A 22579-nucleotide genomic window follows, 5' to 3' on the forward strand; every position below is an offset into this window, starting at 1 on the left:
AAAAAATGCAGAAGATGACAACCTGAATACTGTCAGCTGTTGCAGCTTGTAAGTGCTAAATTATGCTGACAGCCAGCTAGCAAACTTTGTTATATATTCTATGTGGAAGTTAACATTAGAATGTATTTCCTTTGTGCATGAATGTCAAAGGAGATGTTGGCAGCCAGGCTGTTTAGGTACATTTTTCAAGGGTGGTTTATGGCTTCAAGTTTTTCCACCTTGCTGTGTGACTGCTAGGTTTTACCAAGCAAAGCAGAGTTCAGGTGGACTAGTTCTAGGCTGAGAGATCTTTGAAGAACACTTCAGTGCTCACTTAAGTGGTGGTGATTCACAGCACTCTTTCTTGGGAGTGTCTCCAGAAAATGGAAATATTTTTGAAGCTGCCATGAGTGAATGACACCATCTACATTAAATATTCTATCATTGTTTTATTGTGCATTAATGGCACTGTGTGTTGGTAAATTTAAATATGTAGCTGTGTATTTCAAAAACAATCAATTATTGTACTGGTGGGTGCCTATTAATATTTTAAAGGCTGGGTGGTGACTTAAGAAATATAATGTTGGAAAACATAATGAGTTTTCATCATGCCTAATTTACACTTTCAGTACTGTCAGTGGATGTGGGTAATTACATTGCTGCATCTTTGAAGTCCATCAGTGGAGCGAGAGTAAGGTCTTGTTTAAGGAGGGAGGGTGGGGAAGGGCTGCAGCACTGGATTTACACTAATATGGCTGTATCCGTGCACTGCTTTAAACCATGGTTTACACCAGCACCTGCAGCCCTCCCCATTGGAAGTTACAGTTCAGACTGGTGCCAAGAGTTTGGAATTATAACTGCATCCATTCACAACCCCCCCATCTTCAAAAAACAAACAAATAAATCAAGCAGATCTCCCAAGAGTAAAACTTAGACCTTAAGGGTGCCTATACATATGTACTGATGCATTCTGATTAAAATGCATCAGAGCAGTTTCGATTAAGTAGAACGCTCCAGCATACTGCGGCATCTCATGTACTCAGCCTCTTGCGTTCCAAAACGGCCACGGGGCATGTTAGCTAAAGTTCATCAACAAGCTTTAGTTAAAGCGCCTCCCTGGTCATTTTGAAACGTGGGCTGCTGAATACATGAAACGCTGCAGCATTTTAATTAGATTGGCTCCCATTATAATGATTGAGGCACTGGTAGGCTTCCATATCACTTTAAAATTGTAAATATAACAGCAAAACACTGGTCCATTAATATGTGCGTGTGTGTATGTGTACATATATAGAGAGGCGGGGGAGAGGTATTAATTGATCATAGTTTTGTTGGTATATTTACAATTTTAAAGTGATATGGAAGTCTAACTGATTTTGTGTGTGTGTGTGTGTGTGGAAAAGCACAGTTTGAGGGGGTTTTATCAGAGAATTTTGGATTGTTAAACAGGGAAAACCAGGATCCCCCTTGATCAGACATCTCTGTGGGGCCAAAACCATGTAGCTTCATTCTATAGTTATCACACCCAGAGGGTATGTAAGGTGATGCTTTTAAACAGCTTGTGTATGCATGTGAAAATGCTTGTATATGCATACATGTCAGTTTACTGTCTGGGAAACAAAGTATGGAATAGTTTTGGTGGCTGAACCAGTGTAGCAGATCTGCCATCTAGTGGTGAACAAAGATCATGACATGGTTGAGTTGAAATAATTCCCTTCTGCTGCACAGACTCGGTTTTAAATGCATATGTGCATTGGAAAGATATAGGTTGCTGCTGCTCTAGTTTTAATATGGCAAGCCATCCTTTTTGTAGCACTACAAAAATAACATCTGCCAGGAACCTTAAACTGTGAGGCAGTTCTGGCCTTCTTTTTGAGAGGACTGGCTATAGTTAGTTGTCTAAAGGTCAAATATTCTAGTCGTAGTTTCTTCTATCCAGGCAACTAGTAGGGATTGCACCACTGAAAAATGAACTCCTTGAAATTGTTAATCTATGGTCATAGACAGACTATGTACCCAGAGTGCTCCAGGTGCCTTTGAAGTGTTCTAAACAGTGAGGGTGCCAGTGTTCCCACCAAAGCAGCACTTCAGAAATGACCTTTGAGGAAAAAAAGGAACACTTTGAAGCACTTCCTTAAATGTCTCCACCTTCCAGCGGTGCTCTGTACCCCACAGTGCTCTGTTTTCCCATGGCTGGGGTGGAGGCAGGGGGATAGAGTATGGCAAACAGCCAGGGAGTGCTTTCCAGTGTGCTGGGAGCCTCCAGAGGATGAGGGGCTCAAGGAAATGCCTTTACAGACATTTTGAAGTTCTGGGCAGGGGCTGGGGGTGAGATGCAGTTCTGTTTAGGGCTCAAATGCTCAGTATCTGAAATGCTTCATGCTTTGGGACCTATCTGACCAGAGTAGGGGAGAGGAAGGGTAGGCTGTATTACAGAGGATTTACTGGTATAGTTCCATAGTTGAGCTGCATCTTGTACTAGAAAAATAAGTTCCTTTTGCTGCCTCTAGCTACATCACTACCTCCCTGAATTATATCAATTGTATCAGATCAAGAATTCTTTGGCCAGTATAAGCAGTGTCTGCAAAGGGGGCAGCATAATATATCGATATTGATTAGAAGAGTGACTTCCCTCTCCCTGCCCCCCGCCCTCCCCAGCACATGCATACACTCTAGCTAGGCTGACTAGGCTTAGCTGTGTAGGGCTGGCCTAATTCAAGCTGCACTGAATTCAATTAAATTGGTACCACACCCATGTGTGGACAGTTTAATCATCCTAACAGTTTTAATTTAATTTGTGGCAGTTCCTTACTAAGTATAAACACTCTGAAACTAATTAAAGAGCATGCAAACAAAGAATGCATAATTTAGTTTAGCTGGTTTCCCGATTTTTTTTGGGTACAATTATTTTTGTATAGACAAGGGGCTTATATTGCCATCAGGTACCACATCTTTTTACTCTCTCAGCACCAGATACCAATCTCTGCATGATGTCTTTCTGTAGCATTTGTATTAGACACTTTGTTTTTAACTGGTGTCAGTGGATGATCAAGCATGATGTGTTGGGAGTAGTTCCCATGCTCTTTGCCTCCTGAAAGAAGTGAGCCATAAAAGAACCATGCATTATTGTAAAGAGTGAGAAAAATGTAGTAACTTTTACTGGTTTGATTGTGGTCTTGCATGTACCCTTAAGGTTACAAAAATGAGTTGTTTTTCTGAATTTGGTCCATTTGTACTTGTATACATGTCAGAAGAAATTAAATTCTTCAGCACTACGAAAGAACTACAAAACACTTAAGCAGCCTGTGTGATAACTATGCACCAAATTTTCTATTTATTTAAGCACAGGACCCTACCTGCATGATAGCATGGGAATTGTGACTCTAAATAGCAGCAGGAAGACATTTCGGCTGTACCTGTGATTGAAAGCGACTTAGTAAAGGCTGACTATACTAAGTGCTCTGAAATTCATGTGTTAACAGTTCTGATTGTCTCTAAATTTGATATGCCTCATATGGATGTGGAATAGGATAAGTGGTTCAAATTTTGGGGTCATTTAGCAAGGAATTCTGAAGACACAGCCCTTTGCTCTCCCATGCATTGTTCACAGATGTGGTATGTGGATCATCTGATGTTTTGTTGCACATTCCTGGGGCTCATGGCTCTCAGTCCTTCCCATTTTGATCTCTGTCACTCAGGATTGAACTGAGTTAGGGCCTAGCCCTCCCCCATCTTGAGGAAACAGTACTGAAAAAAGTTATTAAGGATAAAGTTTGTAACACTAGATTAACATGAGCTTGCCTGTGAAGCAGGGCAAAATGGCCTTTTGAGTTTTGAGCTGCTTTGGTTAGCCTGAGGTCAGTCTCTAAGCTAATTTAGATATCTCTGCTCCATACTGTTGGTTCGGTTCTGTCACTGTGGTGTAGACATATCTTAAGAAAGCAAATTGTTGCATGTGTACCTGGCTTGGTTCTGTTAATGCAGTTGGAGGCTTTGCAAATTCTCTGACCTGGTAACTGTGGGGGACGGTGGCTCAAGGTGTCATAACCTGGGCTGTTCTCATGTACTCCCTGTGACAACTTTGGGTGTCTTTACATGTGTGTTGAGGTGAGGGTGAGGGGGCGATTTAATTATAACGGCTCTCAGAAGCCACTCTGATTAAAGTGCCCACAGCATTTTGTGTATCCAGCATCCAGTGCTTCAGACTGGCATGCTTCAAAACATTCAGTGAGTTTTAGTTAAAGCACCCCATGGCCATTTTGAAGCACAGGGCTGTTCTAATGTGTGCTAATTAACATGCGCCAAAGCAAACGTGTGTAGGTGCCCTTTAAGTCCATGTTAGTTGGACTCTGCAGTAGTTCCTTTTTTGGAAGTTTTTGCATTGAGACTAAAACACTTTGGTTTATATCCTACAAACAGACCTGATTATTTTTTAAACATTTTCAAGGGAACTGGCATTAATTAAATCCACAAATTATTCTAGTAAGCAATTAGGGCAATTATGACTATAGAGGTGCACTGATACATCAGTCTGGTATCAGATCAGCACCGATATAAAGAAAATTAATTGGAAATTGACCTGATGTGGCCGATAATTTGTCTGATAAATGCCTGTATGTGTGCACAGCTGCAGTGCAGCACATAGGCAGTGAGGAGCACAGCCCAGCAGCTTGGAGAGCTGCTTGCAACTGGTAAGTCTGGTGTGGTGGAAAGGGATGGGGGAGGGAAGGGGCATGAGGGGGGCAGATCCAGGCTCCCACGGGGCTGAGGCAAGTGCTGCCCAGGTGGGGCAGGATGGGCATGGAACGGAGCCATGTTTTGTCCATGAGGGGGTGCATCTCCTGCTGCTGCATGCTGCTTGTGTGGGAACTGCTGGTCCTGTGGCTCGTCTGGTGCTTACCCACTTGTCCTGGAGGGCATGGGAGGGGCACGTGCCCCCGGATATGCATGGGGTGGTGCAGGCTGGGGCCAGGGCTCTTCCTCAACTGTCCTGCCCCATGCAGATCTGTCCCTGCCCCCCTTCCCCCCTCCCGCACCCAGACAAACAGTGGGAGCTGCTGGACAATCAGGTGAATGCCAGACCAGATGAGCAGCACACAGTGGCGAAAGCCCCCCACTCCCCCCTCCCTACACACACCCCCTGAATGAGCTGTGGCTCTGTCCCATGCCCAACCCTGCCCTGGCTGGGCAGTGCTTGCCTCAGCCACTCTCTTAGCTCCAGCCCCACTCCACCCTGGCCGCAGGGGCCTTGATCTGCATCCTCCATGCCCCTTCCCTCCTCCCTCCCCTTCCACCACATCAAATTTACCATCTGCATACAGCTTTCCCAAGCTGCCGGGCTGGTATCAGAAACTGGATCACTATCAGCCAATATGTGTCTTTAAAAATTGGCTATTGGTATTGGCCACAAAATTCTCTATCAGTACACCCCTAATTATAACTGGTATCCTTTCCTTTCTTGAATGGTGAAATATATAGTGATCAAATGAAAACAAGTCACTGGATTATTTGGTCAAGGTGTTCTGCCCAGGCAGCCCCTCCAAATGAGCTGCTTTTAATTTTTCTTTTTTTATGTTTGTTTGGAGTGTCTTGGTCTAGAGCTGGAGAATAGTGGGGGTTTAGAATAACAAAGGGAATCTTTGAGGGAGAACACTTATAGGGGACAGCGTGAGAGCTGTAGTCCTTTGCCAGCTTTCCTGTCCTTTAACTGCTCCGGAACACTGAAGAGATAACAAGGCCATACCTGGATTAGTGGCAACCAGCTTGCTGACAAAGACTTCAAAAACCAAATTTCCAAAGAAGCATCTTTTCTATAATACTGTATTTACTCAAATAACAGATGAGGTTTTGCCCCCGGGTCAGCATAGGGGGCGAAATACCCCTTATCTTATTCATATACAAGGGAACAGCATTAAATATATTTTCTGCCTTTGAACTACTATCACAAGCAGCATGTGTTCAGTAATGGAAACCATCTGTGACATTGATTAAATGTAGCCAACACTGAGCACGACTATAAAATACATGGCCCATACTAGGCAAACATGCTGATGGGAATTTTATCACAGGAATAGGTTTATGCAACCCACCTGAATAAGTTATATGACAGTGCCTATTGTGCTTGGTTCTCTTTAACACCTACTTTTTTTAAAGTCATGGTGAGCCACTACATGGCATATATTTCCACTTCCTCTTCACCCCTATACCTGAGCTGCACCTTTCTTTCCCATTTCCAAGAATTTCTGTTTCTTAGCCAGCCTCAAATGGGGCCCGAACAGTTCACTCAGAATCCTTCTGTCAGCCCTTCTCAGCCTGTCACATATGATTAGTGTGGGCCTGCCCTCCATGAAGTAAAGCCAAACTAGGTTGCCTTGTTTGCATATAAATTTTTGTAGGATCCTAGGACTCCACACAAGAACACGCCATTCCAGTCATGGGAGAATGCTAATTAGCACAGATTCCTTTGGCAGGGTATCAGGAGTACACACAGATACTGAGCAGTGCTGAGCTGTGGGGTCACTATGGCTTGAAATGCTGCTGGCTCTGCTAGGGCCCAACCCAATAAACTATATGATAAATCATGAGCCTTTTGGTTTTGCACTAATACCATATGTAGTTTGTACTAAAGTGCTACATAAACGTGTGATAATGGAGTAACTATGCAAAAAAAAAATTGCAGCAGCAGTTTAAAATGTATGAATTCTGGAGGAACTAAGTCTGTAGGTACAATATGCAAATTGCTACAGCTATGTTTATTTCAAGGTCAGTTTTTTCAGATATGCTCCTCCCTTCCATATGTTCAGAGAGAGCAGGGTCTGTTGAGGAGCAGGGCTTCGGGGGGAAGAAGTTGGCAGGGGCAGAAGGCAAAGGGCCACCTAACCCCTCCCCTTCCCCCGAGATTTATTGTCTCTGCTGTAACAGTGGGAAGGGGGGAAATTCACGACAAACCTCCAATAACTAGATTATATAACCAGAAAATTATAACAAAACTATACATTTTCCATATATAGAATCTAATTATTGGGGCGGAATCATCCTATTATTAGGGTAGTCTTATATTTAAGTAAATACTGTACTTTGGTTAACAAGATATTTTATCTCCAGAAGCTCAGAAGTGCAGAGAGAGTAGAAACGTAAGGAGTAGAAAGTTGTGGCATACTTCCATGAAGGAATGTGGAGCTGTCTTGCTCTCTTGTATATACAACACTTGATCTTGCTTTGTCCCAGGTATTCCTCCCTGTGCTGCTTCCCTAGGTGAGGAGAAAAGATGGGAAATTTGCCCAGTATCCACTACTCCCTCATAACGTGAAGATGCTCACAACTCTTCCTTAGGTTTCTCCTTTCCTCCTACCCTACACTTTTTGGGGGAGTGAGATAGTCATTGAACAGTTCTTCCTACCTTCTCTATCTAGAAGGGGCTTCACCTCTGCCCTTCCAAGTATACCTATGGCATTATCATCACATTTCTCTGGCTCTTTTTTAAAACATGACCTCATGGAGATAAACCAAAATGAGGAACTGGTAATGAGTGTTTTTATTTAGTATATACATCAGGCATACAGGACTAAGGCTGAGGTGAGTAGCTGAGAACAGGCGTATATGGTGCATAGTAAAACCTCACAAACACAACAGAATTGGGGATGAGAACGCCAGCTGAGGAAAATGGATCAACTTCACAGCTTTCAGAGCTATTGTCTCAGGCTGTGTTCATCACCATAGGGTGGAGGTGTTCAGCTATGAACATCTTGCAGAGATGAATGGGTCATTTTACATCTCCCTGAGCTGCCACACTGCTAAGTCAGCTGTTACAGCCACAGGGACTGAATCCTTACGGAAATAAACTTTCAAAGTTTTTGTGATGTAACTTACCTCTGTGTATTTTCTCTTGACACCCCGTCAGCTGCCCAACACAGAAAATTGTAGTATTGCCTTTCAACTGTAATCATGTGCATAGGGTAGGGAGGGTTGTTTGCAATTTCTACCATCCTTTATTTATCCTCTGTTCCATCCATAGACCCACATAAGATACTTATGTTTTACTGACCTAGGAAAGCAAGGAAATGAACAGTTATGATGCACACCATTTCTGCAATGCACTTTTATCTCTTATTTTTGAGCAGTGCCTAATAAGCATACTGTAGCACTGTACCATTATATATTCAACAAAACACTGTGGTAGGTGAACAGCAAATAAAGTATGACATCACCTCTTTACTAACTTGAGCTGAAGTCAGTTGTAGTAGTAAATAGGAGCTACCCACCTCTGTATAACACTCAACTCTGAGCCAATTGCACAAACCACCTCAGACTTTCTAAAGTTACCATCCTTTCACTTTGGAGCAGTAAGTTGCCTGCTTTGACCAAGATATTGCTTTCACTCACGTATTATTAAATCTTAGAAGCTGCTGTTATACTTACCATGAGAATGTAGCTAATCCCCTCTACAGTCGTAATTCACTGACACTTGCACACACCGAAGACAGCCCTGACGGGAGGCAGTGAAATCTATTCCAACTTGCTTCCCCTACCATGCAATGCATCTGCGTGTTATATGACTGAGCATATTATAAGCACAAACAAAAGTATTTTATGATTAAATCTGGAACAGAACAGTCAATAGCACCTTCTTTGAGTTCTGCATGGTACCAAGCTTACTAAACCATTTGTAGTGGCTGTTGCCAGCTTGTGCAGCATTGTGAACCTGAACCCTTCATTTTCCTTTGTTTGGAACTGGCTTGCTCAGGTGAACCGATTGTTCTAGGACAGCCCAAGGCACCACCAAACACTTTTCACTCTGTGCAAATTAAGTTGTTGTTGTTGTTGGCCAAAAATACAGACATGATACAGATTTTTAAGGCAGTTTAACTCTGTGATAAGTTTGAAATGGTTAAATTCAGGAAGCTCAAAGATGCCTGCATTTTTGTTCTAGCCTTTAGAGGCCATTGCACTGCTTCTGCAGCAAGCAGCGGTAGCAGCTAACCCAGGGGTGGACAATTATTTTGGGCAGAGGGCCACTTACTGAGTTTTGGCAAGCCATCGAGGGCTGCATGACAGGTAGCTGGGGCAGATTAATATTAACTTTTCTAAATTTTTTAGGGGCCCTGCAGGCCGGATGTAATGTCCTGGCAGGCAGCATTTTGCCCACTCCGAGCTAACCTCAACACCTGGGGATACTCTTTCCTGTTTTGAGTGAAGCAGAATCAGCAGTCATTACAACTGGCAAGAGCTGAACCTCCTTGCTCTCAGCTCTGCAGCAGAGGCCTCACCTTTGCTCTGCAGTATAAGAAATCCTATTCCCTGTGGACTAGAGACATGGGGAAGTTGGCACAGCCAGTCTAAGGAATAAGGGCCAGGGCAATGGTGTGGTTCTGGATGCTGTCTTGGAGAGTGGGGACCCATGGAAACCTATTGGGGGGAAGATGGGAGCTAGGGAAGATCTCAGCACTGGGGTGGAAGTGGGGAAGAAGCAGGGAAACAGAATCATAGGGTATCTGGAGCCTGTAGTATGACTGCATCATGCGATATTCCCCAACTGGCCATCAGTTGAGGAATACTGTGAATTGGTTGTTGAAGAGAAGAGGAAGAAAATCCTCAAGGCCACAAAGCACAGATCTGAGAGTCAGATGGTCTTTGTTTTATTTCTAACTTTGCAACATACTTCCTGTGTGATCTCAGCCATATCATTTAACTGCTTTTTGTTAGCATTATTTCATGCGAAATGGAAATATTGGTAATGTTTATACAGCCCTTTGAAATCTTCAGATGGAGAGTACTATTATACATATTGATCAGGGTAAACATGCTCTCCCACGGCAGTGTACACCAAGCAAATGTGTTGAAGCTACAGTAGAAACCAGATTCTGTTCACAGCTGTATTTATACAGCTATGTTTTCTATATAGAGGTTTCTTAGGTGTAACCATGAAATTAAATCAGTACAGATTATTTTTTATGTGGACAGACACTGAGGCCAGAAAGTGATCCTTCTTTACTAAGTTAAGTAGCCTTTTGGAAATGCCTCCCTCTCCCTATAATGGAAATCCATATTGATTAAATCAGTGATTTATGATTTACTGAAGACTGCATTTCCTAGCAAGAGTCAGGTTTATGTTATAGCTACTAGGATAGCAAAGCTGCTCAAAGGTGTGATAACTAGCTGACACAGCTGTGCTGGCAGAAACTTGTAGTGTTAGTTTTACTGATCAAGTTGCAATTTTACCAGAGTAGCTTATTTTACAGAGAAGCATCATTACAATATTGATACAAAACTATGATTTTTATATAGCCTTCATCCACAGGAGTGGTTTGTTTATATAATGTACTGGTATTCCTGTCCTAGTAAAGCATTGCTACTGTAAACAGAGGCAAAGAATGAAATAATTTAAGCACCTTCAAAGGACTTCCTTATCTTGGATCTCATTAATGAATGAAAAGAGGAGGAGGCAGCCCGTGGGACCTGTATTTGACCATGAGGAAAGTAGAAATTTGTCCTTTATGTGAAATGGAAACATTTAAGGCTGGTGATTAAGTTGTGGTAGAAGCTGCAAACACAATATTATTTGTTTCTTTCTAAAGTAAAAAACAGCAGTGTGGTAACAGATGCTATATTAATAGTACAATACAACAGTTGGAAATTGCCTGTTTTCTGGGTCAACAGTGAGTCATTGGGCACTAATATAATTTCAGGACTAAAGTACGACTGGCTACTGATCCTGAAATTTGGAACAAATGCACCAAATTTGTGTTCTTTGCCATTGGAAACCTGTCCAGTAGTCAGTCTGATTGTGATGGGACTCTATACTGCTTTGTAAGTGAAACACTGATCAGGTCCATCAAAGATGATGCAACCTCTGTGACTAGGAGGTAGGGATGAAGTGTGTGAACTTCAGCTAAAGTTCCCTGATGCTGTTTGGCAACACGAAAAAAAAGCAAAGGTTAACTTTTTATTTTACTGGGTGGAGGTATATTGCCTGAACTTTTACTCTATTAAATGTACGTGATAAAATTATTTATGACCACTAAGTCATGGCCACCTGCTCATTGTGCTGCACATGGTTTGTAAAACCTATTCTGATATTATTGACCTCTTACTATTTGTCAGGTCTTAAACTCTAAAGGAACATTTAGTACACAATCAGCAGTTATGACAATAGATTTGTTGTCATCAATGCTAAAAGAATGAGAGTTTTGTACGTTTGTACAGAGTGCAAAGGCAAGCTAAAATATATATTTATATTATCAAAACTCACAGGTATCTACATAAAGTACCACAAATATTGTTGGTCTGGTTCCACAAGTTTGTACTAGGGTTTTTGCTTTGAGACTTTATATGCACACAAGGGGTGTGTCCACATGTGCTTTAAGATGCTTTAGTTAATGCACATTAAATCTAGTGTCTCCATTGTGAGGTACTAAGAAAATGTACGTTTACTTGTTTTAATGTACATTAACTAAAGAGCACGGAGCACTTGTACACTCCAAGAGCTGCTCTAATTAAAGTGCTGCAGAATCTTGTGTATCAGCATCCTTGTGCTTCAAAATGTTCACTCAGCAAGCTTTAATTCAAGCGTCCTCACCGCCATTGTGAAGCATGGGGACACTGATACAGGAAATGTGGGTGGCTGTTGGAGTGCAGTAACCACCATGCTCCAGCAACGAAGTCCGCTCCAATGTGCTGTAATTATAGCATGTTGGAGCAGATGCCATGCTCATGTATAGGCACCCACAGTTTTTAAGTGATGCTTAATGTGCATTAGCCTATTCTAATGGGCATAAACTAAATATCATGTTTTTTCAGTGATGTTTTAATGCACATTAAAATAGGCTAATGAGTATTAAAGCACATGTGTAGACCTGCCCAAGGATATTATGGTTTTTCAATGAAAATGTGGTGATTAAATGTTCTGAAACTTCCCAACCTACTCGAATCTTTTTTGTTGTAAATTTTACCCAGAATTATCTTCAATTTAATACTATTTTTAAAGGTAGTTTATAGACAGATATAGTACATTCACTTCTTCTCTGGGCATTGGATTTTTATCACTTGCTTCCTTGAAGTTACAAAAATTGAGTGATTTTTATTTTTAAATGATCTTTTCAATTAAAATACTAGGATAATTTCCTTGTCTATCCTGTAATTTTTAAAAAGTTTGAAAATGATTAGGCCTTAGAAGATATTTATTTTTCTTGAACTTATTTTTCCACAAAAATTTCAAGGAGCATGGTAGAGATAAAAAAAAATCTTCAAAACCTATGCAACCAAAGTGAATTTGCATGCACAAACAGGTAATGCAAGCCATGAGTACTCATTTACATGTATATTTTAGTGAACCATTTGGAAAACATGGCATTCACAATCTTAGGACAATTAAACAAGTTTATATCACTGGTACTAAATTATTTGTTGAATGTCTTAAAATGTGTCTTCCTAGAAATAAGATAATAAACATTTGTTCTCCGCATCGCATGTTATAAAAAAGTGTTGAGCAGAAAAAGCAAGGTTATTGTTTCATTGCTGTCCGGTGTCTGTACTTTCTGTTAATTCTTTGTTTCATATAACCTTAAAAGTAACAGTAAAGGTAGTTTCCCTTGTTTGACAGCTAGTAAAAAGTCAAAGACAAAAAGGTAAAATTTCTTTTGACCATTAATAGTACTATTAGATTAGCATTCAGACTTGTCTTCCTGCAGAACTTGGATAATAACATTTTACAAGTTGCAAAAAAGTTTAAGTGTTCCTGGGAAGTAAATTCAGGGGAAATTGGACATGAAAAAGAGAGAGAATTTGAAACAGCTTCAAGAGACCAGTAAGTGCTATCGTAAGCAATGTGACCCAAAGCAGGAGGAGTGAGTATAGATATGAATATTTGAAGATACTGAAATAGGAAGCTGTATCATTTCCTTGTACAGCCAGAAAAATAATACTGAGGACAACTAACTGTGTTCTGTAGTGAGAAATAACTAGGCAGTAACCTGGAGATCAAAGGGATCTATTGGTAAATTCATAGTGGATTCCCAAGGATATACCTTGAAATTCAGATGGATCAGTCTGCACTATGATAGGACCAGTTGGATGACTTTATAAGGAGAACAGTTTACCTAAAATAAGAACCTAAATAGATCTGGCTAATCAGTATACTTATAAGCCAAGGATACCCTGCCTTTGAAAAAGTTATATAAAAGTCCCTAAACTAGTTGAGAAATAGAAGTACACAAATATATCGGTCCATTATCGGATCAGCACTGACGGAAAGAAAATTTTCTGTATCGGAAATTGGCCTGGTGTGGCTGATAATTTGGCCGATAAAGTGGCCCGTGCACATGCATAGCTGCAGCGCAGCATGTCCATGGTTAAGAGCACAGCCTGGCAGCTGTGTCCAGCTGCTAAGTCTGTTGTGGTGGATGGGGTGGGGGAGGGATGGGGTGTGGGGGTGCAGATCAAGGCCCCTGTGGTGTGGGAGGAATTGGGGCTGAGGCAGGGCACAGGACAGAGCTGCAGCTAGTCCGGGGGTGTGGGAGGGAGGGAGGGAGGCCCCCACCACTGCATACACCCTGGGTGTCGGGGGGGAGGCGTGCCTTGGATCTGCGTGGGACAGGGTGGTTGTCATTGTAGGCTGGGGTCGGGGCTGTGCTGCGGTCTTCTTGGCAGGGGCTTGGCTGGGCTGCACTTGGGCAGACAGTGGTGGCACTGGGAAGAGGGGTTGGTGGGGGCTATGGCAAATTTTGGGGTGGCTGCAGCCCCCCCCAATCCCTCTCCCATGCCCTCCTGGGGTGCGCACAGTGGCAGGAACCATCCAGATGAGTTGTGGCTCCGTCCCACACCCTGCCCAGGCAGCACCTGCCCCAGCCCCACTCCATCCCACCGCAGAGGCCTTGATCTGCCTCACCCATGCCCCCTTTCCTTCTCCCTCCCCTTTCACCACAACAGACTTACCAGTTGCATGCAACTTTTCAAACTGCCCAGCTGTGTATCAGAAATTGGCTATCAGTATTGGCCCTAAAAATCTGTCGGTGCACCCCTATTGAGAAGTTGATATTAGATATACAAAGAAAAAGCACCTTTACTTTGCTTTGTTTGTTAGGGAATTTACTGGCGTAACTTCACCAGCAAAAATATCATACTGCACAGTTATGCCAGTAAAACTTAAAGTGTAGAACAGCCATCCAAAAGCCAACAGCGGTAAAGAGCTGTTTTAAACCAGGCCTATGCTTCAAACTTTTGCCAACATAATTTCTCTGTCAAGAGATGTGGTGAGATGTGATGTGATTGACATTGCTATGCCAGTAAAAACGTTGTGTGCAAGTCAATGTTACATTGACAATATTATGCTTTTGCTCAATAACTCCAATAACCAGGGAACCATCAAATTCAAGACATAATCTGTATGGAACAGGTTATGAGGAGGGGGACCCGGACTCAATTAGAGGCAAGAACCTGGAAAGGCTGGAATGCAGCATGAAAAGCTAAAAGGGGTATTTCTCCCCCCACCCTTTAGTGGGGAAGGAGCCTAGAGCCACCAACTGAGAGAACCCTGCAGGAAGGTATACCCCCCACAGGCTCCTGTGTGGGTCAAGTTGCCTCCTGCCCCTGACACAATTTCCCGTGGCCTCTAAGAATGTGGGGAGCCCGCTGAGACCCAAGTGGTCGCAGATCTTTCTCCACTGCCTCTCAAGATAGCAGCGACTCTGGGACCTGCCCCTGCTCCCAATATTGTATTTATCCAGCCGAATGGTGCTGCAGACAGATGCCCACAGATGTGGGCCAAGCCCCAGTGCTGCTACTGCACCACATAGGGCTAGGCTTTCTGCAAGCTTCTGGACCCACCTGACACTGATTGGTGGCTGATCAAAGTCCCTGCCCCCTGTGGCTCCTCACCTGGGCACCACATAGACTAAATAGAGGAAGGAGGAGGAGAGAAGAGGAAGAATGCAGCCAGCAGTGAGTGCTGCAGCAGTGGCTGCTAGGCCCCTCCCCCCCTCCCCCGTGCACCCCACAGCCACTGTGTAGCTCAGCTCTACCCCACTGGCCTGGCCTGAACCCAGTGTCACCCTTCACACATGGGGGGAGAGGGGCAGCTCTGTGCTGCCACTGTCACTGCAAATCATACAGTGTAGACCTAGTGTTATGGTACAGCACAGACCATGGGTCTCAACATGTCCCAAATGACTTCTTGCCCTGACAGAGGGGGAGGTGCTCCCTTTTGGGAAGGCCAGTAGGTGAGGCAGAGACAGCTTTTGAGCTGTGGAGTTTTCAGGAATTCAAATCAGTTTCCAGGCCATATTCCCCATCAGCCTCCTAAGACTTAATGGTACTGCTGCTCTCTCCCCATGCTGGGCAGTGGTATTAATGCCCTGGTGGTCTCATCAGCTGATTTGCATTTGACACCCCTGGCTTAGACCTATTCTTACAGACCTTGTGCAAAACTTCCACTGAAGATTACAGCTGGGACTGTATATATAAAATTAATAGCTCTGAAGAGACTAGTAGAATCAGTAGAAGGCCCTGGGGATGTGTGTACACCTGCTGCTAGCTGCTGGACAGGAGCTTTTTCACTTGGGGGAAAGGCTGAAACTCTTGTTAGCAAGAAGGGGGTTTCTGTCGGTGCAGAAGAGCTATGAGTGGAAATGCTCTCAAAGTTCTGTCAGCTGAATGCTGTAGTGCTGACGAGGCCTTTGCTTACACAGATATACATGAATAATATTTGTTACTTAGCGCAGTCATCACTCCACTTGAACGTGGAGAGTTCAACCAATGGGAAACCAAGGTGAGAGAGATCAGAATCAGGTTCTAACCTTGAAGCTGCTGTAACTTGGCTCAGTGTAGGAAGGTCAGTCTCTCTGTAGGCCAAAGGTTAACAATCAGATATTGCATAGTCCTAGGAAAAGAAAGATTGTCTGTGATTAAGCTCATGATCATGTTGCGTGGTGATATTTGTAGGAACGTTGCTGTGATGAAAATTTAAAAAGTCTGAAGATGGCTGGATGGATGTAAATTATCCAGATATCACAAGTATTAAGTTCCCTGCTTAAGAGCGGGAAGCGTGGGCAGACATCAGCCCGGGTTAGCCTGCTGGAGGGTGGGGACCCCAACCTGGGTCTACCTGGTGGGGGCAGTACCTGCCAGGTTTCTGCTTCCTCCCTGCTCAGGGGGTGGGGGGCAACTGCTGCCAGAATGAGGAGGTGGGATGAGGAAAAAGGTAGTGGCACTGAATTCGTAATAACTTGAACAAGAATAATCCTGTCTCTGAAGCAAGCATGTATAGAACACAGCACCTTGTAACCTCAAGCACATGACAGAACCAACAAAAACCTTTGCCTAGGCTAAGATACAGCTCAGTAAAACACAGTAAGAGCACACACAGTGTAGTCTAACTTCAAGTGGAATGTAAGAAATCATAACGATAAGAGAAAGCTTTACATAATCCAGAGGACAGAGTGTCCCTGTACAGCCAGGTATTCAGAAAGTCCTTGCTTAGGTATTCCAGTCAAATTTTACAGGTCAAATTTGCCAACTCATGGGGAGCTCCACAGATTGCATTTAGTCCTCAGGCTGGAGGTTGAGCCCCCCTGGGTTAGACAGTGGATTTATATAGGATGGTTTGTATAGGGATGATCCTGCTTCAGGTAGGGCGTTGGACTAGATAACCTGTGGAGGCCCTACTTTTCTATGATTTTATGATTCTCTAGTCTTCAAGACTCGTTTTACTATTAAAGAGAATTTTAGGGGAAAGGGAAGCTACAGCAATGTGAACCAAGGGCCTTCCTACAGATGCAATTAGGAGCTGCTACTGGTGCTCATCATTTGGAATCACTAGTATAAAAGCAATTGCCATTGTTTTAATCATCATGTAGTCTAGATTAGCTCTGTGCAAGTTGAAAAGTCTTGAGCCCTCTTCCACTATTTCTCACACTAGTGGAGTTATACTGGTGTTAGGTCAGCAGTGGGATAATCTCAGAAAATCCTGAGTAGGCACAGCCTTCCCCGGTCAGACATGGCAAGATCTTTAATTTCCAGGAGTGTGGACATTCCTCTTTCTACCAAAGTTTAAAAATGAAAGTGGGAGCTTATTGGTTAATGCTGGACCCTCCCCCGCACTTGGGTGATTTTTCATCCTGCCAAAAATGCATGCTCACTGCTAGTGCTGTTTGCTCAGGATAATAATTGTAGGAAATCTAATTCTGATCTCACTTATGCTAATACAAAACAGGAAAAAGGTGCTTGAAACTTGTTGCATAATACTGATATAACATTATTAGCAATTAAAATCAGAAGTGGTCTTAGTCTTGCAAAGGCACTATACCGTTCTATTGATGTCAAAAAGTCCTGCTCAGGTTTTAGCGCTTGCAGGATCGTTGGGCTGTGGTCTAGATCAGAGCTGTCCATCTTCTAAACTGCAGGAGGCAGCACATTGTGTGGGTCTGCACCAGCATGATTCATGGGGTGACCCACTGCACCATATGCACAAACACCCTGCTTCAAGCTTAGCTCCTCAGCCACAGGCATACCTGGCACTGCAGGATGGGCCTCACTACCCTGCCCAACCCCCTGAGGCAGGGGCAGGAACTAGAACAGTGGTGGGCAAAATGCGGCCCGGGGACTGGATGTGGCTTGCCAGGTAATTCTATCTGGCCCATGGGGCCCCTAAAAAATTTAAAAAACTGATATTTATCTGCCCTGGGCTGCCTGTCATGCAGCTTGCCAAAACTCAGTAAGCGGCCCTCTGGCCAAAATAATTGCCCACCCCTGAACTAGAATCCGGAGGAGTAAGGAGTTCTTGGAGACCCCAGCTGTAGGTGCACCTGCAGGTGGACCAGCGTAGGGAGTGGTAGCTAGATGGGAGCCAAGGGGTTGCAAACTAACTCCTTGTGGGCCTGATATGGTCTCCAGACCACCAGTTGGACAGCCCTAATCTAGATTATGGACTCCCAGTCTTAAACAATTGCATGAGTGTTTTTGCTGACACTAAGGGGAGTGCTTGGGCAAGTAACTGCTCTCTAGTGGGAGTAAGGGGTTAACAGTCTGGCCTTCTATGATTTTGCTCTTGCAAGGGCAGCCTTCCGTGTTGTGTTGAGGACTAGGTTGCAGATTACATATCTAGGCCTAGAAATAGAAGTACTTTAGCACACTGTGTGTTGCAAAACAAGTTAAACAATACTGGATCTGCTAATGTACTTTAGGTGGAGTGCTGCAGACAGTGAACAGACTGTCTGTTTGCAAAGGTTATTACTTGAGATATGCTTGTGAATAGCAGATTAGGAGATGACATATGTTGTGTTCTTTCTTTAGTCTAAAAGTACAAGGTCATGAAATGATCACTTGCGGAACTGGATGCCTTGTGAGTCTATCCATATGTGTAATGCTTAAAGGGGAGAAAAAGCTATGTAAAACTGAAGTATAAAATGACTCTAGTCAACTCCTTGCTCTCTCAGTGTGTATGTGGAGATCCATTCTGTGTGTCAGATTCTGAGGTAAGAACTTTGTTTTATCTGTGATTGGCTGCTGTTGACAAGAGGAATAGTTTTTAAGGGGCAGTTCCTTAGTTTAAGTTAAATAACATAGCTTCATTGACTTCAGTGAAGCTTCATTGCTTTGTACCAGCTAAAGTGTTGGCTCTGTGCAAATAATATTTATTTAACTAGCTGAAACCTGCCATTATCTAGGATCTATAGACTTGCTTGAGATAAGTCACATTTTTTTCTTTATAGAGAAGGTGGTGAAATGCATTAGAGTTCATGATTTATCTAGCTGCTGTGTTTCCGATCATAAATTTTGCATTGTAAGTAGAACATTTTAGTGCAGGATGCTACTGCCTACATTGATGCTTTTCATACTTTAATTACAGTAATCAGATTAAATATTTAGACTTCAAGAAATAATTCTTTTTAGTAGCTAAAATTATTGTATACAGTGAAACTTCCCTTAAGCAGCTACTCAAGAAGACCAGCAATATGTACCTGCTAAGCTGTGGTGGCCTTCTAAAAAAGTAAAATAAAATAAAAAGTAGCACAGAGCTTCACTTAGTCTGGTTGTGGATGTTATGGATTAAAAAGACTGACAGGGAAGTTTTTTCCTGTAGACATCTTTGGATATTTTTGAAGGTTGGTCTAAAATTGTATGTTTGTTTTGAATATACAGTGCTTGAAATCCCATGGTGTCCTGTTTAAAAGAGAAAGCTAGCGTAGCTTAGGTGGCTTTCCTGTTTTATTGACTACACCATTATTAAGATGTAAAGATAAATGAGCAGGATAAAAGATTTGTTCATTCAAACAGGTTGTATTTTCTGAATTGTAATGCATGCTTTAATGAAAAAATGTGCTGGTAGTTTGTTTCCCGAGAGAGAGGAAATCTAGCATTTTGTCTCTTCATGCCTTGTATGTGTGATGGCAGCAGGTCCTGTAAGTTCAGCAGTGACTCTAAAATTGTCATTCTTGCTCTTAGCCTGTCTTTCAGGAGCTTTGAAAAATTGGTTGCTTGAAATCTAGCCAGGCACTTGTCCAAATGACTTTGTGGACCAGAGACTTCTTTTTGCATTTTTCTCTTGTGTTCCAAAGCAGTGGTGCTCAACCCTTTTTGAACAAAAGGCCACAATGGCAGTGCCCAATCCCTCTTCAGGCTGGCCCCAACCTGGCTGGGTAGAGGGAATGGGGTACTGCCCAGCCCCGTGGAGGAGAGGTGGTGGGAAGCGGTTCATGAGCAGCCCCTGAACCAGCTGCCCCAGGAGAGGATGCATGGTCTGGCCCCATGGTGAGAAGGCAGTGCAGGCTGACCCCAACCAAGCTGTGCAGAGGGTAGGAGGCATGGCCCCGCCCCAGTCGGGCCATGTTGGTGGAGGGTTGTAGCCCAGTTCCTGCCCAGCCTGCAGAATTTAAGATTTTGGCAGCAGGGAGGGGTGTCAGTACTGTCACTGTCCCCTTGATGCCAAATTTCCTGACCTGTGCAGAGCTCTGCAGGCCGGAAGTTGAGCAGTCCTGTTCTAAAGGCTTTTTGCTATATACCATTTGTTGTGGTTTTAGCACCTCATGCTAAAGGAGTTTCTGTGCTGCATTTACCACAGAACATGGGAGTAAAATTTCTCTGCCTGTATAGTGAAACGTAAACATCTTTGGGTAAGCAGTCTTAGTAAACCCCATAAAGGGCAGGCTAAATTATTCTCTTTGTAGTAATCTGTGGAATGAAAAATAAAACTGCCAGTTTCTGCTTAATCGGAGATGATGCTGTTCTGCTGCATGGTTCCCTGGTATGACAGAAGGGCCAAGGGAAGGATTCTCAGGACGTTGTGATGTATATCTCTAGAGCTGACAAATTTTTGTGCACCTACCAGGCTTCCCCTTGGAAGCTTGGTGCTTGACATGCAGTGCGGCGATTGGCTCTCTTAACTCTGCCTCTTGTATGCCCCTTATGTTTGTCTTTGGGTGGAGTGAGGAAAGTCATAGAGTGGATATAAATGCTAAGAAATGGCTACAATAGTTTTTATATAGCAAAGTTGTCTCCGTTTAGGCTCAGGAGAAAAACAGAGTAGCTTCTCTTACAATTCTTCCGCAGTGCAACAAGCTGCTCATTATCCCAGTGGTGCAGATCCTTCCCTGTGCTAAATTGTTGCATGCAGGATACCTGTGGCTATTGTAAGCAAGCACCTTATAGTGACCAGAGCTTCCCCCCCACATCTGTTTTCTGTTCAGTTCCTGCAGGTGTGCATTCATAGAACTCGGAGGAAAAGATCACAAGAGCTATATTGTGAGATGTCATTTTTAGTGACTTAATCTTAGCAATTACATTTTGTAACAGTAACTTCATCTCAACATATTGACTAAATATACATCAGGTTACCTGGTCAAAGTTCACATATCCTATGCTAGGATTCATGTTTTTACCTAGGGGATGCTGAATCAAAACTCTGCACTGTTGCAAAATAAAGGTTCTTTTTCTTTTTAAAAAAAGGATATTATTGTGTATTATACTCGTATAAACACAAGGTTTTTTAATAGTGCGGACATGTTTTTCCCAGCTACTCTTCAGTTAATTATTTTCCAGGGGCTATGGCCACTAGAAAGATAACAATCCAATCATAGTCATTTAATTAGCAATGCTCATTTACCTAGTATGTGCTTAGGATTTTGGGTCATCATTAACAATTGCGTAGCATGTAATATCTCTCTTTTGCAATCACTTATATCTGAACTATTAGATTCCTTTATTGTATTATATTGCTCTTTATTGATGTTGTATTACATTTACAGCAAAGTTTAATCTGTCTGCCACATAAAATATACATAAATTACTATGCATCGGGAACTGCTCTAGCTTATTTGACTTGTTCACATTTAAAAAGGTTGCTTCTGATGACCCCTGGAAGAGGTCACCATCCCAGGATGAAGAAAAGACTGAGTCACAAAAGGTCACGCCTAGGAGATGGGGCTCTGGAAAAAGGACTCGGCCAAGGCCCCTCTCAGACTATGGGCAATTGGCCATCAGGAGTTTCTCAATACCAGAAGATTCCGTTGCTATGGAGTCTCAGAAAATGGACTGTGTTGATGGTGAACGGCTGTCTGGATTGGCTTCTGTTGAATCTGCAGTCCAAAGCAGTACAGTAGGCTACCAAAGAGGAAGCAAAAGAAGACCCATCTCTGTAATAGGTGGGGTCAGTTTCTATGGGAGCAGCCAAACAGAAGAAATAGAAGGTCTGCTGACACAAGTAAGATATAAGATGTGTTCTCTGCCAACTTCTAAAGAGCCTTCCACTTCTAAAGAGCCTTGCATCTGTCTCCAGCTAGACAATAGACTGGGCACTTCCTTTCCTTCCTTCTTTTTACTCACACTGGTATCAGATAATTTAAATTCTACTTTTATTGCCTCTAATTTTCTGTTAAACTAAAAAAAAGAAATGAAACTAACCGATCTAGATTTTGGGGTAATCTTGCTTGCCTTTTAACTAAACCTCCCTTTTTTTGGAATGTTGATATTTCTAGTTTAATATGCTCAATTATGTATGTTTCATGTGACTGGTATATATTACCATTTATATACTGTACAATAAAGTATACCATTTAAGTATATAATTTAAAATGGGGCCTATTAAAATGTGGATGTAAATTGATTGGTGTAGATACAGTAAGTATAATTACATGTATAATCAATTTTAAAATATATTAAAACAGAGCAGAACAGGGTGGCTGATGGGTTTGGTAATAGGAAAAGAAGTCCCTCCATGCCTAATATTGCTTGTGTTTCAGCAGATAACTGAAGTGGATACAGTCAGATAGCAATGCTGTGTAGCCTTTAATAATTGAATTGGTAGTCTCAGTCTCTAGTTGACAGGTACTGAATACAGGCTGAATTGATACTGTTGGGCAATTGGAAAGGCCATACCTTTGGAAAATTGAAGGCATCCACCTCTCCCTTATCTACCATCCTGACTGAATGGAAGTGGTTGAACAAAAAAATTAGTTTTCACAAAGGATTAGGCAGTAATGCTTTAGCTTTGTAATATAAAGAAAAATTCCCATTGTCCCTAACAAATGATATATATTGTTTAGTTTATAAGCTAGTTAACTTTTTTCTTGTTGGCTCTAGATTTTTTCATAGACATTAGGGCTGGAAGGGACCT

General features: G+C 42.6%; 1 protein-coding gene across 4 annotated transcripts in view; it reads left to right on the top strand.

Moving 5' to 3' along the window:
* Nucleotides 1–22579, top strand: part of SPATA13 (spermatogenesis associated 13) — a 121322-nt gene that overhangs the window by 63822 nt on the left and 34921 nt on the right. For 3 of the 4 annotated variants that reach the window (XM_019530168.1, XM_019530167.1, XM_019530169.1), the window contains exon 3: nt 21305–21667. The exons of the other annotated variant lie outside the window; for it this stretch is intronic. In XM_019530168.1, coding sequence (XP_019385713.1) covers nt 21305–21667 — 363 coding nt within the window. The remainder of the gene's footprint in view (nt 1–21304; nt 21668–22579) is intronic. 4 annotated transcript variants of the gene reach the window in all.

Source organism: Crocodylus porosus, unplaced genomic scaffold (assembly GCF_001723895.1).
Source record: "Crocodylus porosus isolate Cpor-Errol unplaced genomic scaffold, CroPor_comp1, whole genome shotgun sequence".
In the NCBI taxonomy this organism is placed as follows: Eukaryota; Metazoa; Chordata; order Crocodylia; family Crocodylidae; genus Crocodylus; species Crocodylus porosus.